The 19,410-nt window shown below is 48.4% G+C and overlaps 3 protein-coding genes across 3 annotated transcripts; 1 reads left to right on the top strand and 2 right to left on the bottom strand.

The window, feature by feature from the left end:
* The first annotated feature begins 421 nt into the window (after positions 1-421).
* On the top strand, positions 422-3,840 carry LOC101756132 (probable 26S proteasome non-ATPase regulatory subunit 3). The gene is made up of 8 exons (XM_004974096.4): positions 422-622; positions 732-922; positions 1,766-1,903; positions 1,989-2,125; positions 2,254-2,308; positions 2,403-2,513; positions 2,724-2,963; positions 3,040-3,840. Exons 1-8 carry the CDS (start codon positions 532-534, stop codon positions 3,550-3,552), a joined length of 1,476 nt encoding a protein of 491 aa, XP_004974153.1. The 5' UTR covers positions 422-531; the 3' UTR covers positions 3,553-3,840.
* A 1,448-nt stretch (positions 3,841-5,288) lies between these two features.
* LOC105914654 lies at positions 5,289-6,171 on the bottom strand. Its single transcript, XM_012847005.2, has one exon. The coding sequence runs from the start codon at positions 5,958-5,960 to the stop codon at positions 5,508-5,510; it is 453 nt and encodes a 150-aa protein (XP_012702459.1). The 5' UTR covers positions 5,961-6,171; the 3' UTR covers positions 5,289-5,507.
* Positions 6,172-8,737: 2,566 nt separating this feature from the next.
* LOC101755734 lies at positions 8,738-9,468 on the bottom strand. Its single transcript, XM_004974095.3, has one exon. The coding sequence runs from the start codon at positions 9,388-9,390 to the stop codon at positions 8,959-8,961; it is 432 nt and encodes a 143-aa protein (XP_004974152.1). The 5' UTR covers positions 9,391-9,468; the 3' UTR covers positions 8,738-8,958.
* Positions 9,469-19,410: the final 9,942 nt, after the last annotated feature.

The following is a 19,410-nucleotide window of genomic DNA, read 5'->3' as shown; positions in this document are numbered from 1 at the left end:
AACCCGTCTGGATCGGATGCATTAAATGCTAGGATCTGTCACATGGATAAACAGTGCTAAACAGTGATTTTCCATTGATTTTGGCAAATTTCGTGGACGACCCTGGCTGCATGCAGCTCCACCCCTGTGTGTAACGGACTCGTACCCAGTTTTCCCACTGCTACTTTCCGTTTCTTCTTTCACAACGCATTATCCATCCATCGCAACAACAAACCAACACTCGAAATGAGCATCACACCACGAAAGCCCAAGCCCAACAACGACAAATTGCAGCCGCCGCCCAGCCGGTCGGCCCGTCGAAAAACCTCCGGATAACTCGGGCCGACCTCCCACTCCGTCTCGGCCCACCAGCGCGGCAAACGGCGGCGGCGTTTCCATCCGACTGGGACACAGACCGGAGAGGAGAGAATAACCCAAGCCGGAAGCGACCTTCTTGAGGCGGAAGCAAAAGGACTCGCACTCGCCTCACCGATCCGCCACCACACCACACATCCTCCTCGTCGGCTCCTCCTCCTCGCCGCCGCCGCCACGATGCCGGAAGACGTGCAGATGAACGACTCGGAGCCCCAGCCGGCGGCCCCAACTCCCGCCGCTGCGGCGCCGGCGCTCTCCACCCTCCACCGTAAGCTTCCCCACTCCATCCTTCCCTACCCTGAACCCTAGCTCCTTCTCCTCCCCGCGACCCACTGAATTCCGCAGATTTGGTGTGGCTGACTCCGCGCTCGTGCCAGATCTGAAGGAGATCGCGTCCGTCATCGAGGCCGGCTCCCTGTCCAAGGAGGTCCGCCGGATCTCCCGCGCCGTCCGCCTAACCGTCGCGCTCCGCCGCCGCCTCGCCGCGCGGGACGTCTCCGCCTTCCTCGGCTTCGCGCTCCCCGCGTCCTCTGAAGCCTACGCTCGCCTCACCGCCCTGGTGCCCAAGGTAAAAGAATCGATTTTTTCCCCTTGCTCCTGCTATCTGTCGTCTCTAGCATCACTGCTGCGTAAACGAGACCAAACTGGACTTTGGAGCTCACGAGTAGCGCTGCAATTGCCGTCATGAAACGAGTTGATGTAGCTGCTAAGATATTGCTCCGCCACAATTTTGCAAGCTCGAGTGATGCTCCATAGTCATCTGTAGTATCAATGATGCTCTCTGCGGATGTTTGATTTTTTCACCGCACAATTGGCTATTCTACTCTACAGCTCATGGAAGGCATAAATATTTTCTTCATGCTATTAGTTTTTCTCCTGAACAAGCTAATTATGTTGGACTAGTAGGTTCTTAGACTCGCTGTTGCTAAGCAGAATGTATCTGTTACAAATCATTTGGATTTCTCTCATCTTGTGCTTCGAACTTCAAAAGTGCCATGTTCTCAGTATCATGTGTTTGCAATTATGTTCATTGTATAATCAATACCTAGATGCTCACACTTAGTTTAGGACGAGTTAAAAATCATTCATGGAATATTAGAATTGCATCTTCAGGGCTCAGTTTTCGTGCTCTGTGTGACCATATGGCCTTGGCACCAATAAATTTGGACAATACTACGATGAATTGCTTACATTGGTAGATTCTTAACTGGTCTGATTTTTCTGTATGTGCATAACTGAAGAAGCTCTTCATACCCTGTAATAGATTCTGCTGTGTTTGCTGCTTGTTTTATAGTTTATAGTTAGAGCCTGCTCTGTTTTATATGATAATAGAGTAAAAGAAGAACGAGTCTGAGGTTTTTTTCTTTTGTCACATTCAAGACTCCTAATGTCCATATGTAATGTCCTTCAGGAAGATGATACTGAGATGGATGTTGATGCTGCGGCTCCGGCAACACAGATTTCAATCAAGCATGGTCTCCCTGAAATTGAAATATATTGCTACTTGCTTGTCCTGATTTTCCTTATTGATCAAAAGAAATATGACGAGGTAACTTGGGTAAATCTGGGACCACTGATTTTCCTTATGTTTGATGTGTGAAACATAATAATTGAAGTTTTGCATTTGTATGAAGGCTAAAGCATGTGCAACTTCGAGCATTGCTCGTCTGAAGAACTTGAACCGGAGAACTGTTGATGTTTTGGCTTCTCGTCTGTACTTTTATTACTCCTATGTGTATGAGCTTACCAACAGTCTTGCTGAAATCCGTGGGTAAGTCAAATGTTTCACTCATGCTTATTGTTCCCTATCAGTACCAACCTTAGTAGTTCCTGGTTTCTTCAGTTTCCACTTAACCTAACACTATCTCTCTTACATTTGCTTTTTACTTATTCTTTCAGGAATCTGCTCGCATTACACAGGATGGCAACTTTGCACCGTGACGAGCTTGGCCAGGTAATTCTGATTTTCTGGTCCCTGCTAACCTGTTGTTATGCTGTCAGAGTTTTGCTAATTTATCTGATTGTATGTATTTTGTTCTCAATTGCAGGAAACTCTGCTCAATCTCCTCCTCCGCAATTACCTCCACTACAACCTGTATGATCAGGCAGAAAAACTTAGATCAAAGGCACCTCGTTTTGAAGCTCATTCCAACCAACAAGTAATTCATCTGCATATTCCATTCATTGTGACACAACCTTTTGATTTACTATCTGTTTTAGATTTAGCATATGTAATCACTGTTTGTAACTGTTCTGCTAAGAAACCTTTAGTAGTACACTGCTGGTGATTTAATATGAGTTCTTTCTTCAGCAAGTTGGTTTTGTAGGAAAGCCTTCTAAAAAAATGCTAACAATTCTTTTTGTTGCAGTTCTGCCGATACTTGTTCTACTTGGGTAAGATTAGGACAATTCAGTTGGAGTACACTGATGCTAAAGAAAGCCTCCTCCAAGCTGCTCGGAAGGCACCCACATCAGCTCGTGGTTTTCGTATTCAGTGCAACAAATGGGCTATCATTGTGAGGCTACTTCTTGGAGAGATTCCAGAGAGGACTGTTTTCATGCAGAAAGGAATGAAGAAAGCTTTGACACCTTATTTTGAGCTCACAAATGTAAGTAACTTGTCATTGTTTGAACTCTATGTTACAAATAAGCGGAAAAACTCTAAACTTGTATTGTTGCCTCTAGGCTGTCAGGGTGGGGGACCTGGAACTGTTCAGGGCTGTCGCAGACAAATTTGCAAGCACATTCAGTGCAGACAGGACTCGCAACCTCATTGTGAGGCTGCGCCACAATGTCATCCGAACTGGTCTGCGCAACATCAGCATTTCATACTCAAGGATCTCCCTTGCTGATATTGCTAAGAAGCTAAGACTAGACTCCGAGAACCCTGTTGCTGATGCCGAGAGCATTGTAGCCAAGGCCATCAGAGATGGCGCAATCGACGCCACCATAGATCATGCAAATGGCTGGATGGTGTCAAAGGAAACTGGTGATGTCTACTCAACAAACGAGCCGCAGATTGCATTCAACTCCAGGATTGCTTTCTGCCTCAACATGCACAATGAAGCGGTCAAGGCTATGAGGTTCCCCCCTAACTCTCACAAGGAGAAGGAGAGTGCTGAGAAGCGCCGTGAGAGGCTTCAACAGGAGGAAGAATTGGCTAAGCACATGGCCGAAGAGGATGATGACGACTTCTAAATTAGCTGGCCTTTGCGCAGCCACTTGCAATGTGGAGTTGTTCAATTTGAGATCGGTTCCAAAAGCAATTCCTCCGCCTCTGGGTCTACTCGAGTCATGCAGACATTAAAGTTTGAATTCGTCCGCTGTAACTTTATGTTGTATTAACTCCATGTGCACCAGGTACTGGTAGGCTCATTACGTTTCGCCCACCCTGAATTGTTGGAAATGGTGAGAATTTGCCAACAATGCGCAAGAACCGGCTATGTTTATTTCATGATTCCTTTTGGTCCAATTCGGGCTTTGTGACTTGTGTGTGTTGTATTTTGAGTAGGTTACCTCTGTCTCGTCTTGTGGTATGTTTCGTTACGATAGCACTCAAAGTCATGTTCGCGTTGGAGCTCCCTGGCCCTTTTCTGCCTCTGCCGATAATTTTTGAAGCATGAGTTTGTGTTACCTTGGTGCACGCACCCAAACTGCGAGCTGCATGGTTCGACGACCCTTGATCTTGGAATCGGACAGTTTGCATGCCTCTTGAGCAATCAACGACCAGGCAGAGCATGTTGCCCCAAAGAAAATGGATGCTCCGTTCATCTGATGTTGTTTGCCGAGTCTCGCGGGGTGACTGGGGCCTGTCCCGCGGGGTGCAAAAGGCCATCCCGAGCAAGGCTCCTGAGATACGGCCTGGCTGGCGCGATGCATGTGCGAGCGCTTGGGCCAGCATGCAGACAACCAATCAATATATCTCTTATCAGCCTGGCTGCACGGCAACGGAAACCAAACAAAAGAGAGCTCGCGCGCGGGCAAGGCCCACAAGGCAGATCGACTTGAGAAACATCTAGAAGAGACCAGATATTTTTTTGTGATCCAATTCCAGAATATTCTGATTTCTGCCTTCGCCTTGGCTTCTCACGAGGAGGCGAGAACAGCGTATGCGCGGACCACGGAGAATAGTCTGCAGACTGTAGTGACTCTCCTGCTCACCTTACTGTGTGTACTAGAGAGATGTCTAGATAAGGGGTGTTTGATCTATAAACTAATTTTTAATCCGGGTCACACCAGATATTTGAATACCAATTAAAAAGACTAAACGTGAGCTAATTATAAAACTAATTGCATAAGTTGTGACTAATTCGCGAGATGAATCTATTAAGCCTAATTAATTCATGATTATCACATATTTACTGTAGCACAACATGAGCTAATCATGGATTAATTAGGATCAATAGGTTCATCTCGCGAATTAGTCATGCCTTATGTAATTACTTTTACGATTAGCTCTGTTTGCATGTCCTAAATAGCATCAAAACATTGGACTAAACTTTAGCTGTGGAGCTCCAAACCTGGATGTTCTACCCCGGCCGGCCGCCACCTTCCATCTCAACGTTCAGGAGTTAATTGATGGCTACATACACTACTACGTGTAGCAGTAGCAGCAGTGCAGCACTACTAGCTAGAGTTGCTCTCAGCAGACTCATCGCTCAAGATGAAGTAGTACTATTCCTGCATGCTATACCTACGTAGATCGGCGCATGATCCGTCCGATGGCGATATGATCTCTCTTACTCTCTAGCCATGGCCGTATGTGTGTGCGAGGGATCAACAACGATCGATATCATCAGGAATTTTTTTTCTATACATAAATTGCATCAGCAGCAGCTCGATCGATCATGGTAATGTAATCCCGGGTCCTCTATATTGCATCGTCTTCATTCGTGATCCTTGATCATCACTGCTCACAGCAAAAAGGGAATCCATTGATCCATACATGTAAAATACATATTATTATTGGCGGAGACAGGTATATATAGTAGTATAATTTACAGTTAATCCAGCATCATCCAAGCTCCTGATCATACCACACACTACTAGCCTACTACATCAAGGCTCACACCTTTCTCCTACAGATATAGAGTATCAAGCTAGCTAGCTAGTCCCTGCTAATCATCCATAATTACAACCAAGTCCCTCGCTCTCTACTTCCTCGCCTCTAGCTCCTTGGCGGCGGCGGCGCCGTCCGTCGTCCTGGGCCTGTCCGCCTTCCTGCGGCGGCCCCCGATCGGCTTGGGCTCCGTGGCGGCGTAGATCTCCGCGATCGGGCGGTACCGCTTGTTCCTGCGCCGCCTCCCGCCCACCTCCTGCTCGTCGTCCTCCGCGGCCGCATCGGCAGCAGCGCCCACGGCGGGCGGGGGCGCGTTGTTCACGGAGCGCGGGGAGGTGGAGGACGACGCGGCGGAGGCCGGGAGCAGCTGCATCCCCCAGCCGCCGCCGCCGCCGCGCGGGGTGCTGAGGGCGGCGGCGCCGGAGGAGCAGCTGCTCTCGCTGAGGTGGATGAGCTGCTCCGCCGCCGCGAGCTCCAGCGCCGTGAACCGCGCCGGGGACCGGGACGACGTCCCGGCCGGGCGGCGCAGGGCGGCCTCGTCGGCCATGGCGCGCGACAGCCTGGCGATTCGATCGATCGGCCGGCGCAGGAAGGGAAGGGGTCTTTTGGTTGATTTTTGGGGTTAGGCCAAGAAGGTTAATCGAGTAATCGACTCGCTCGCCTTGGTTGGAAAAGGAAAAGGTGGAGGGGGTTTGTGGGAAACGGGTTTGCCTCGCCGACGTGCCGACCGGTTGCGGGTGCTGGGGCCATGGATTTGCTTATCGTGCGGACCAAGGCCACGGATTCTGTGATTTGTGCAGAGCGCCGGGGGGTTTGTGTGAGAAAGCGGCAGCGGGGGGGGATTCGCGTGGAATTTGGGATTGTGTGGAGGAGATAAAACAGTCGCAGGCTCCGAGCCACGTCCTCGCCGCGCACTTCACGTGGTGCGCCGCGCAACCGGCCGGCACCGGCAGGGTTCGCGTCGCCCCGCCCAGCTACTAGTCGGCTAGTACTGCCTACTGCTACCGGTGGTCAGGTCACAGCAAGAGTTACGTACGGACAGTCACGTAGACGTGAGCCGAGGTACTTGAATGCTCTTCTTTTCTTTTTCCTTGATCTAAATCGAAAGAGTTTTCTTTAATTTTTTTTCCTTAATTCAACCCCAGCAAGGAGAGGAAGAAAGAAAAGGGAAAATAAAGAAAAGTCAACCAAATAAGTAGCATGGAGAGGAAACCTCTGCGAACTTAGTATTTCACTAAGATCACGTTCGGTTGGTTAGGAATTAATCAATCCCAGCAGGAGGGTTCCTTCACTAGTTTATATAACGATGGAACCTATTACTCCATGCCTGCATGTATTGTGACTCGTGAAACCTATTTGCTGCATGGCAAGCTGGTAGCAACAATTACCAACTAACATTGATAGTAAGATCTTACACTAAAATATTATTTAGCACGTATTGAGTATTTTTGTGCATACAAACACTACAAGAAAACTGAAAACTGAGCATTCGTCCAACGTGATTTGGTTCGGTGCAATGTGCGGAATTAGTACTGGGTCTAAATTTTTGTCCTCCGAAATAACGTCGGTACTCCGTGGAGTACCATTTAGTACGGGCAATAACACCAACCAGTACTAAATGGTATCATATCTAGCTCAATCACACGTGTTGTGTGGTGAGATGGTAAGGAAGGTTCATGCGAGGCTTGAGATCATGGGTTCGAATCCCACGGACCGCGCACACGCATATTACTCGCGTGACTTGTGATGATGCGCGTGTGCAGGGACCTCTTGGTTACCGTACTAAATGATGCATTTAGTACCGGGTATTTTAAACGGTACCAGTCGGGCATCCGGTACTAGAAGTGAGTTATCTAGCCGTGAAAAACCACACGAGCGATCCCTCTTAATTTGTCACAATTTTATTTCCAAAATATTGGGTAAAAATTTAATCTGAAAACATATGCTCGGTGCCCCTTACTATTATTATCTGTCAAAGTGGCTTTCTTGTTGACTTTGAAAAGTCAGATTAATGCACAACTTTTATTACATGGTGGAAGCTTACGCACCAACCTTTTGTTCCGCTCCATTCCCAAGCGAGAGGGCGTACGTACGCCATGGCGAAATGTTCAATCAATCGGTCAGTTCAAAGTCATACGGAAAGAAACAAGTCAGTTGAAAAAAATGAATCAGACAGTGTCCAGAGGGAGGGAGGGGGAAAACAATCGTGTATTTGGTCTCTGGTCTCTCCTTTACTGGGGCATCCATTATACATGGACCTTCCGTTCTTTTTGTCAAGATCTGTTTGATTTGGCAAATGAGCAGCTGCCAATAGAGTTTGGAAAAATAAAAAAAAAGAAAAAATTCATTTTACTTCCCTCACCTATCCACTTTGTCCGCTTAACCCCCTGAACAAAATTATGGCTCACTTTACTCCCCTGAATTATTTCATTTGAGATTTCTCTTTTTTTGTTTCTCTCTTTATGAGCTAAATTTTGAGTTCAAATTTTGTGAGCAGATACAAACATGATGCTTTATGTTAAAAAATTATACTATAAAATTTTCACGGTTATTTTCATAGGTTAGGAATATTTAATACGAAATAGATGTTAGATATATAAAATTGTAAAAAAGTAATTATGAAAAAATTCTAATATATTTTTCTAATGTAGAGTATTATGTTATAAGTCAACTGACAAAATCTGAAATTAAAACTCAACTTATACGTGAAGAAACAGAAAAGAGAAATCTAATTAAAACTCAACTCAACAGGAATGGGCTACCCGATATATTGATTGATGAACTCACCACGCGCCTGAATAAAACCCAGAAAAAATAAAGAAATTGAGTGCCAGTACTGAATCAAGGAATCTAGCTTGGATAATGGACAAGTTTCGACAAAAAGAGGAATCTAGCTTGGATAATGGACAAGTTTCGACAAAAAGGAAATGCTAATCAGCTGTGGAATAGTACTATTTTTTGCATGTACTTGGTGGGCAGCCAACCTAAGCATTCAAATGCTAATTAACTAGGTAACCTCTCTTTCTAGTCTTAATTTAATGATCTTGCCGGTCGAGTCGAAAGTATTTCAGAACTCCGCGTTGCTGCCTTGTCGGCAGAAACAACCAGATATCGACCAACGCTTACGTGCATACAGCATTTGCTTGCAAACGAAGCTTTAGTCGATCGTTTGCATGGCCGGCGTGGTTACTTCTCGCAACCACAACGCCGCGTCACCTGCTAGCGACCTGTGTGGAAGGTTCCAGAAGCAAGCGCCGTTAATTATAGTAGTGGTTGGCGCAAATTTACAGTTCGAGGTTCCAAATTTGAGTTTGAACGCTTCCAGAAGTTCAAATTCCGATCTCAAAAACTTTCAGAAACGAAACGAGCTCTCTTTCTCTCTCTCGCTCACAACTGTTTTTTTGTTGTTGGAAAAGAAAAAGAAAACTCTCCCTCACAACTGTTTGCTGGAAAAGGAAAAATATCTACACGGGGCCCAAGCCCAACCCAGCCAAGCCTGCATTCCGGCCACCTCCGGTCCGGCGGCGTCCCAATCTCCGTCGCTCTCAATTCCGCATGCCGTCCCTGCTGCTCTTCCGCCGCTTGCTCTTCCCACCGCCGCCGCCGGCGCCGTCCTTGACCTGCCTGGTGGCGGCGTAGAGGTCGGACACCAGGCGGTAGCGCTTCTTGGCCCTCCGGTCCACCACCCCGGAATCCTCCTCTTCCTCCTCGTCCCGCGCCGCCGCCGTCACGGCGTTGTTCACCGACCGAGCGGACGACGACGATAACGCCTCCCGCTGGTCCTCCTCCTCCTCCTCGTCGTCCCCGCCGCCGCTGACGCTGAGCTGCACCAGCTGGTCCGCCGCCGCGAGGTCGTCCGCCGTGAACTCCGCCCCGCCGGCGCCCGCGGCCCCGGAAGCCGCAGACGCAGACGCAGGCAACGACGACGACATGGACACGGACGCCGCCGCCGGCAGCTTGGCGATCTCCGCCTCCATGCAGCTGATAGCGCGCCTCTCTCTCTCTCGATTGGTCGGAGGATGAGAAGAAGGCTGGAACGCTTTGAGTTGATTTGAAAAATGGAAATGACGGCGTGGAAGGCACGAGAAGGAGAGCGTATATATACACGGGAAGGGAAGCGAACCGACTTGTATTACCCACGCTGCCTAGTGGGGCCCGGCTGGCGGAGGCGCGTGAGCCGCTGGCGTGTGGGGGACGGGAGGATGGCTGCCCGTGGGCCCCGCGAGGGGGCCAACGCGACGGCGACGCGTGGGCGGAGCCGGCTGCTGTTCGTGTCGCGCGCGGGCTGGTGGGAAACCGACATGTCGATGGGTGCTGGATGTTTTGTGGAGCGTGGGCGCGTGGCCATGCATGCATGGCGTGCTGTTACAATGGAACCACGACTAGGGCACCGTTTGGATCCGATTTTGGATTCTAAAAATCTGGATTTTGGATGGATTTCCAAAATCTGGATTTTGGGCAAAATCTGGATGGAATAGTTTGGATTCCTAGATTCCAAAATCTGATCTTATAGCTAGTTGTTGCATACATGACTTTTTTGCCCTTGCTACCATTTCATAGCCAACTTGTTGCTCAATATCAGAAGAGGGGTAAATTAGTAATTTTCATGTGCAGAAGCTGGTGGAATCAAGCCTTTAGCAGATTCTGGGATCCATAGAATTTGGAAAATTGGCTTATGGAATCTGCAACAAAATCTGACCTGTTTGGAGCCACTCTGGATTTCAGATTCTGGATTCACATAATCTGCCATGCTCCAAACGGGGCCTAGGTTAGCCGCGGTGGTCGAAATTGGAACCCACAAGGTTCGATATCTGTGTGTGAGGCTGCTTCATCAATAGAAATAGGTTGTGCGCGTTTCACAAGTATAAGTGTACGTGGGTGTGAATGTCACGTCTATAAAGAATTTTTTTAAAAAATAAATGTATACAGGTGACTTATATTTATTTTTTAAAAAAATAAATGTCTACTACTATTTTGTTGGTTGTTTTATACAGGTGACCATATATATGGCAAGAGAGACTTAGCTCCAGGGCAAAACAAGTGAATTTTAAAGACGTTACTGAGCTCGGCTGACCTCAATGGTAGAGGCAGACCTAGCCCAAATATTGAGTGGTGGCCTGCTAACTGTTGGGCTTCTATAACTACAGTAGCGGTCCGTGCCCTTAGTGGGCTCTACATAGGTCCACCCTTGCTCAATGGGAGCCCCTAGCTCCATCCCCGATTAGCTCGATCACTTAGAATCACAATCAAAATGAGTAACTTGCAATGTTGAAATAACCTGTCGGTGTTTACCGCCGACTAGTGATTGTACGTCGCGCTCTCCTCACTTCCGATGGCTAATACACAAGAGACAAAAGGGTTATACTAGTTCGGGAAGATCCCTACTTCCAGTTTCGGCAGAAGTCATGTTCCTTGGATCAGATGCACCGGGCTTACAACGGGGTGCTTGAAAGCAAGCGTTCGTGCTATGCATGTGGGTGTGGGTGTATGTGAATGAATGCGAGAGAGAGCCCGAGAAGGAGGGCCCGGTTCCCTTTATATAGGCTAGGGATCAAGTGACAATGTTGAGAAATGGAAGGGGTCCCCGACCTCAGAGGTCAGGGGCTGTGGCGTGGTCAGATAGCCTTGTACCAAGGGACTTCCTTGTCCTATCTTATTGGCTGGTCGTGGGCTTCACACGCCCGGTACAATGACTCCTGTGCGGCATGGGCCGCTTACACACGGCCTGGCCTGCTCTGCTGCATGCTCCCGTCCCATCCGCCAACCCATGGCAGTGAACGGGACGGAAGCTATCACTGACGACCGTACTGGAGATGAGTGGGTGAGCATTGGTCAGTGGCCTGAACGGCTGTGCTGCTTCTCTCGACTTTCCCCGACCTCCTTAGTGCGCTCACGGCCACCCCACGCCGTTACGCCTGGCGTTGGGTCCTGCCTTGCCTGCGAGCCCGTACGGGGCCTAGCGTGGGGGCAGGGACTTGACCTTGACGGGTCACCCTTGTGGTGAGGGTGATGATAACATCGGGGCGTGGGCACGTTTGACCGCGCGTGGCTTCGCTCTGCAGGTTGTCCTGGGCGGTCTGAGGGGTGTAGCCTCACCCTCGGACTCCCCGACTAAAGGTCGGCTCCCTCGCCAGGTCATGTCCCCGCCGTGGAGCGGTCAGGAGGGCCACGCCCCGCATTTAATGCTCCCGATATGGCATCGGCCGCCCCTTAGTCAAGGAGTGAGTGGGGCGTTGTGGGCCCCTTGTGGGTCCTATCCCCGATCTGGCTGAACTGACGAGTTATGGCTCTCAGCTCCCGACCAAGGGAGGTCGGGTGATGGGCCGCGACATCGTCTGGGCCACCTCCAGTACGCCTCTTGTCGTTGGGCCTTTGGCCTCTAAGCGCCTGGCTGCCTTAAATCCCTTCCCCAAGGATACCCAGAACCCGTTATAACCTAAGGTTTACACGCTTGTTTGGTTCTCTTGGGCTCTTGGCTACCAAATGAGCCTCAGACACAGGAGGGGAGTAGCCAAATCAGTGCCATATGGGATCCAAAACTGGGAACTGGGAACTTTTTTTTATTTTTAACCCTTTTTTTTCTTTATTTTTAAAAATAACCTCAGCGGGGTTTTATTTGCGCGGCCTAACCCTTTTGGCCGCGCCAGACCGCCTGGCGCGGCAGGAAGATGCTGCCGCGCCACATGCACTGGCGCGGCGAGCCGCGGCGCCAGGCGGGCACTGACGTGGGCCGCGCTTTCGCCGCGCCGGCCCGCCTGGCGCGGCAGCTGCCGCGCCAGCCCGCCTGGCACGGCAGGGCCAACACTTAGGCCCCGCGCCGGCTCCCTTCCTCCTCCCTCCCTCCTTTCTTCCTCCTCCAGAAACCTTCGAGCCCGAAGCTCCTGCGCCGCCCCCTGCCGCCCCACCCCCAAATCCACCCAAAATCCGGCGTTTTCGGTGGGGGAAAGTAGTGGGAATCGATCCCTGCTTCGTGTGGAAGGTATTCCCCTACTTATTCTCGTGTTTTACCGTTGCATTTGGTAGATCGGAGGATGTTTAGGTGACTTAGGGTTAGGTTAGTGATTTGAAATTTCAATGAAATGCAATGATGTTTTGTGTTAGATGATACGTAGTTCATACGCAATTGAGTCTCTGCCCGCGATATTGACGTGTAGAACTTATTGATTTAAGGATATATTCATTGAATCGTATAGTGCAATGTATATGTGTATTTTTTGTTTGTAATTTGTCCAATATATGTAATGTGTGTAGTTGATATGTCGAATATGTGCAATGTGTAGTGTATATGACATGGTGAAATGTTTGTATTTTGTAGATGGATCGTTTAGTTCGATTTTTTCATGGTGGTGTTGTGAAACAAAATGGGGAGTTAGAGAATATGAATGAGTCAATTGAAATATTTGATGGTCCTCCAAGTTTTAGTGATTTAGTTGACCGTGTAATGACGAAGTATGGATGTAGAGTGGATGAGATAAGTTTGAGAGGTCGTTTTGATTGTGGGAAAGCTAGAGCTCATTATGTTCTCATGAAGTTAGCATCCGATGCGAATTGGAAGCACTATAAGGATGTTGTGCACGAAGCTAATGTTGCATGTTTGGAGGTTATAGTCGAAATTGTTCGTATGCCTGGCCCAAATGTTGTCATGAGGGAGGAAGTGACGGTAGTGAACCATAATGGTACCCAGGAGTCAGAAATGTTGCATCACGTGTTAGGTGAAACAGAACGTGATTTTGACTTGGCTATTGCCAATGATGATTTTCCCAATAACATTTTTGAGAGGGATGAAGCAAATATAGATGTTGATAATGTCTCTATGGGTTCCGAAGATTGTGAATTGGAGGAAGATGGGGTAGTAGGTGAGGAGGTAGAGGAGGAATCACTATTTGAGAGTGGTGGGCATGAATATGAGAACGTCGGGGTAGAAAATGAAGAGGATGGACTGCAATTTGACACCGCAACCGTACATGATGTAGAAGGCATTCGTCGTATGGACGATTGTTTTTCTTACACCCAGTGTGAGTTGCGGATGTTAAAAGAACGTGATGTCGAACTGCCATCCGTTCCCAATGATAAGGACATAAGTATGGTTCACAAAGCAATTTGTGAATCTAGTATGGTGAATGCAGAAGGGACGTCTATTGGTGAGAGTCCAGTGATTAAGAAGGGGATGAAGTTCAATAGTCTTGAGGAGCTGAAGTTTTTCTTGGCTGACTACGCGGTGAGGTTACATAGACCTTTTAGCGTAGTTCACTCTGACAAGAACTTAAGATACAATGTGATGTGCAAGCAAGGATGCCATTGGCGTGTATGGTCTCGGCTAATATCAAGCACCGGACAATGGAGAATTTCAAATGTTGTGCAACCGCATACTTGTCGGTCGTCACAGCCGAAGCGAGAGCATGTACAGTGCACAGCAAAGTACCTTGCACGGCGTATCCTAGGCATTATTCGTAAAGACAGCGAGACATCGGTGCCATCACTCGTGGAGTCCATCTTCATCTTTAGTGGGTACCGTGTGAAGTATTCCAAGGCTTGGCGGGCGAAGCAACACGCTGTTGCCCTGCTTTGGGGCGACTGGAAGGAGTCGTACGGCATGGTTCCTAGGGTACTCTCAGCTATAACCTACTACAATCCCGGAGTTAAATGGTGGATCGACTCATGTGGCATGATGGTTCCTGACAATGGAGTGTTGAAGCATATACTGCAACGGGTATTTTGGTGCTTCCCTCAATGTAGTGAGGCATTTCAACATTGCCGTCCTGTGATACTGGTGGACGGTACATTCTTGACTGGCAAGTATAAGGGTACATTAATGATGGCAGTTGCTGTAGATCCAGAACAACAGATTGTGCCTCTTGCTTTTGCCTTGGTCGAGAGTGAGAATAATGAGAGTTGGTCATGGTTTATGAAACTTGTTCGGGTAAATGTTCTTGGACCTTCACGGATAGTGTGTATGATATCAGATAGGCATCATGGGCTTCTAAATTGTGCAAAGGACCACATTGATGGTTTTCCACCGCTTGTGCATAGGTGGTGCATGAGGCACTTTGCTGCCAACATGTCGCGTCGGCAGAAGAGCAATGGTGTGATTGGAAAATTGAAATTATTATGCACGGTTCATACAGAGAGAGAATTTCGTGAGAAGTTAGAAGATTTAGTGAAGGACTTGAACGACGACGCAAAAGAATGGTTGAAGGGTGAAATGAGGGACAAGGATAAATGGGCGCAGGCTTTCGATGAGGGAGGGATGCGGTGGGGTATTATGACCACGAACTTCTCGGAATCACTCAACGAAGTTTTCAAAGGCATCCGAAGTAGGCCCGTCGCTGGAATTATTGAATACACATTCGAAAAATGCAACGCCTACTTTGTGAACCGATGGGGAAAGGCGCGTGATATGTTAGATCAAGGCTATAGAATTGGGCAAGTTGCAGATAATTATTTATCAGAGGCTGAGCTTAGATCCGTGCACCACTTAGCAGATCCGTACGGGCCAGAAAGGATGGTGTATTCTATAAGAAGTTACGGTTCGACTAACATTGGGGGTGAGAGTCATGGAGGCCGACACTATAGAGTGGATCTGCACGAAGTTTCGTGCACCTGCAATGTTCCTCAATTGTTGCACCTTCCATGTTCACACTTCATTACAGCTTGCAAGGCAAGAGGTCTTAACTTTCAAAGCCCCATGTACTTGTCACCGTTGTACTCTAGGGAGCACACCATCAAAGTTTGGGAATCAAGCTTTCAACCTTACCTAGATCCGTCACAATGGCCGGCATATGAAGGGGTAGGGTACGTGCCTAACCCCAATTTAATGAGAAATAAAGTAGGAAGGCGGCAGAAGAAGCGTTTCACAGGCGAGATGGACGTGTCGGAAGGGAGGCTTTCTGCAGATTATGATACTGGTGATTTTGATATTGACAAGTCGGAAAATCGTTGCTCCAAGTGCCACAAGATCATCAGGAATTGCACATGCCGCAGTAGAAAATCAAAAGGCACTAAATCTAGACCAAGCAGTAATAGGTCGGGTAATTCGAACAATTGGGTATGCGCGTTGCCTATCATATTTTCCGTACATTATCATATTTTCCGTACATTATCATATTTTCCGTACTTATCATGTAATGAAGCTTTTTACTAACGATCATTTATGTTGTTTTTTTAGGATGGCGGCCCCGGGGTACCCTCTTCTTGAGGCTGCTTACGACTTGCACCACCGTGCCCACCACCTCGCGGACATGAATGAGGTATTACAATGGTTGCTATTTTTTGCTGATGAATGCATACCTTAGGATGAGAATTGCAAGATTTTCGTATGAAATGTTCTTATAAATTAATTAAGGATGTGCCTTTCGTTACTATTCGCTTGTGTAGAGTGTAAACAATTTCATACTGAAAATGTCATTTGTATCATATTTGTGTTACTTACCACTTTAGAAGCCCGTTATTCACAATTGGATTGACTTCTCATACTGAAATGTTCTTATAATATTTTGCAGAATTTGACACCACTGAGGGCTAGGGTGCACTCACCACTTAGGTGGGATGAGCGGTACGCCCAGTACCTGCAGAGAGCAGGTTTCTTGGATATCGCTGTTCAGGTCGTGGGGGGTCTCCCTCCAATGGACGGACCACTGTTGACCGCTATGGTCGACAGGTGGCGTCCGGAGACTCACACGTTCCACATGCCGTTCGGAGAAATGACTATCACAATGCAGGATGCGGCTATGATACTCGGCCTTCCACTGTATGGGCTGCCAGTGACAGGTATTATCCAGAATGAGAATTGGCGTGATATGGTCGAGATGCATATCGGGATTAGGCCGCCAGAGCCAGAGGGCGGAGATAGCTCGAAGAAGACGTCCGGTGTTAGCTCGGCATGGTTGAGGGAGCACTTCGAGGTGTGTCCTCCGGGAGCAAATGACGAGGTCGTGCAGCGCTTTGCTCGAGTGTGGCTATGGCACTTTGTCAGTACATTCCTCCTTCCAGATGCAGCTGGGAACACAGTATCGTGGATGGTTCTCCCCATTCTAGGTCAAGTTTGGGAAAACATAGCCACTTACAGTTGGGGCTCAGCGGCTCTTGCCTGGCTGTACAGACAGTTATGTGAGGCTTGCCGGCGCACAGCGAGAGATTCTAATGTTGGAGGGTGCACTTATATGCTCCAGATATGGATTTGGGAGCGAATGCCCGTGGGTCGACCTTCCCGCCTCCGTGTCGATGTAAGTCACAACGGCTAATTCCTTTTTCTACGTTAATGTTCGAAAAACTATTGTATCATGTGACCAATTGGACTTACTTGCAATTTCAGCCATGGCATCGAGACGACGCTCTTCCCACATTCTATCACGTGTGGAAGCATGTGCGGCCCGTTCGTGGCAATCCGGATAGGCGCTACAGGGCCTACACGAACGAGTTTGATGTTCTCACGCAGTACCAGGTAATTTGGTAACCATAATAGTTTTTTAAGCTAACTTGCGTATAATGGTAGATGAAATAAGTATGCGTGGAAATTTTGAAGGTGGAATGGAAACCGTATGACCGTCAGCAGCTTAGCGATATCGTCTTTTCACCGACGTGCTACAGAGATAGAGAGTTGTGGAGGTGCACAACCCCAATGATACTGTACTTCGTGGTAGAGTTTCATATGCCGCATAGGGTGATGCGGCAGTTTGGGAGGATGCAACCGTGCCCTCCTTTGGAATTATCGACTTCGCAGCAGCTGCACAGGTACGCAGGAATAAATAACTATTGGAGGGTATTCAATTAACGCAATTAACGTGTTATACTAATACTTCACTAATTTCTGATGCAGTATCGACCGCAGAAAGCGGTACAAGGAAAATGATTGGAGGGTGAAGCATGACCGGTACATCCACATGTGGAACAACAAGGAAGGATGCGATCCTGAAGGTGGACCGTACTGGCGACCCAACAATGAGTACATAAGATGGTACTGTACTTCGACGAGAACGAAAGTGAAACCATCTTGGACTAATGTGCCCATTGAGGATGCACCGTCTGAGGATGACGCTGACATAGCTGACGCGTACGACACCGGGACACGCCATGGGACACAGCCTGAGCGTGCACCTCTCCACGACTATATGGTAAGGTTTTGGTTTGTAATTACAGTATCGTCACATTGATCACTTATGGAATGAAAACTACTGCGTGCAGGGACAACAGCTTGCAAGGCTCTCTAACGAGGCGGGCGTGATTATGGAGCACGCTGTTGGGGAAGGTGATAGTCTGCTTCGTGCTTTTGCAGAGGTAGAAGTCCAAACAAATTTTCACTTATACTCGTATTATCTTTGTAACCATCAATAACATAGTCGTGAATATATTGCAGAGGGTTCGTAAAAGTTGCAGGCGAATGGCGCAGAGGATGAACTGCATGACATCCTCAGATGCGCACGACGGGGCCAATGTCCAGGGTACTTCTTCAGGATCACGTCGGACTGCATTGGTGACTACCCCCAGGGCTGCAACACCGTCCACTGCGGCAGGTCCTAGCAGGAGATCGCGAGGTAAGGAACCCGCATCCCCTCAGGAAAGCGAGGACTCGGAAGGTGAGCAGTCTGAGGATGATGACCCTACGTATGGTGAGGAACTCGAGATTTCTCACGATGCTCCACCTGTGACTCAGACGCAGGGAGAGTCCAGCCAGGTATATTCAGAAGTTCCTCCAATTTCAATTCTACATTTTAATGTTCGCTCCCGAAGTGTCATACAAATTTTATGATTTGTGCCCAATTATTCAATAGGAACCTGCAACTCATACCCGGTTGCCACGCCGACGTCGTCGTTCCCGGGACCACACCGATGTTGGCAGCGCCAATGTGCTGCCCACGCATCCAAGGAGGGAGCGTCGCCCAAGAGATCCTTTTAGCCCTCCGGATGAGCGGCGGTCACGCCACTGAACCTATCATGTGCCCAATTATTCCATGTCACGTTTATTCATGTCACGTTTGTAAAAGACTAAGTTGGTAAAAGACTAAGCATGTTAGGTTTATTCATGTCACGTTTGTAAAAGACTAAGTTGCTTGTTACGTTTTTTTATGTCCGTACAATTATATGTTTGCTCCATGATGTTTAGCACAAAAATACGTTTCGGCGAAACCTACTGAAATTGGCTCCGCCGCGCACCCTTGCCGCCACCACCCCCCGGGGAAACCTACTGAAATTGGGTTGTATTTGGTGCGGCAGCGCACCCCTGCCGCGCCAGGCGGCCTGGCGCGGCAAGGCTGGCCCCCGGCGAAACCTACTGAAAGTAGGTTGCGCTTGGCGCGGCAGCACAGCCCTGCCGCGCCAGGCGGCCTGGCGCGGCAAGGCTGCCTTTTAATTCAATTCTTTATTCTTACGCGTTTTTGTGCTTTGAAAACCCGTAACCTACTTTCTGAAAGTAGGTTGCGCTTGGCGCGGCAGCACAGCCCTTCCGCGCCAGGCCGCCTGGCGCGGCAAGGCTGAGCCCCGGCGCAACACTCACCTACATTTGACCTGACTTTGATAGTCAAACGATGTAGAGGAACGGGCGTACCTGGAATCACGTTTCCTTGACCTCACTTCGTTTCTCATCTCATCAACCACTACGATAATCTTAGGATAGAGGGAAGGGGCGAGACCACAAGAAGCCAAAACCACAAGAAGCCAGTCATGTCACGGCAAACTTTGATGCGTCTGAACATAGTTCTCTCGGAAATGAAAATAGTTTTTGACAACTAATTGTAGTTCCCAGAATAAACATAAACATAATGTTCTACATTGTTTTCACAGCTACAGAGAAACATGATCCAGCTACATCAACACGTTCATCTAGTCCGAGTCACCTTCATATAGTAACTCGTCATCATCATCATCATCATCAACATCTCCGGCAACAACAACTCCCTTGCCTTTCTTATCGACATTAACCTTACCAACAGGTAAATCGGCAACAAGAGCCTTCATCGTCTCCATCTGTGCCTCTTCCGCTTGTTGTTGTAACTCTTCCATTT

This window comes from Setaria italica, chromosome VI, assembly GCF_000263155.2.
Source record: "Setaria italica strain Yugu1 chromosome VI, Setaria_italica_v2.0, whole genome shotgun sequence".
In the NCBI taxonomy this organism is placed as follows: Eukaryota; Viridiplantae; Streptophyta; class Magnoliopsida; order Poales; family Poaceae; genus Setaria; species Setaria italica.
The sequence above is the reverse complement of the archived record's forward strand: the minus strand, read 5'-3'. Positions and strand labels throughout refer to the sequence as shown.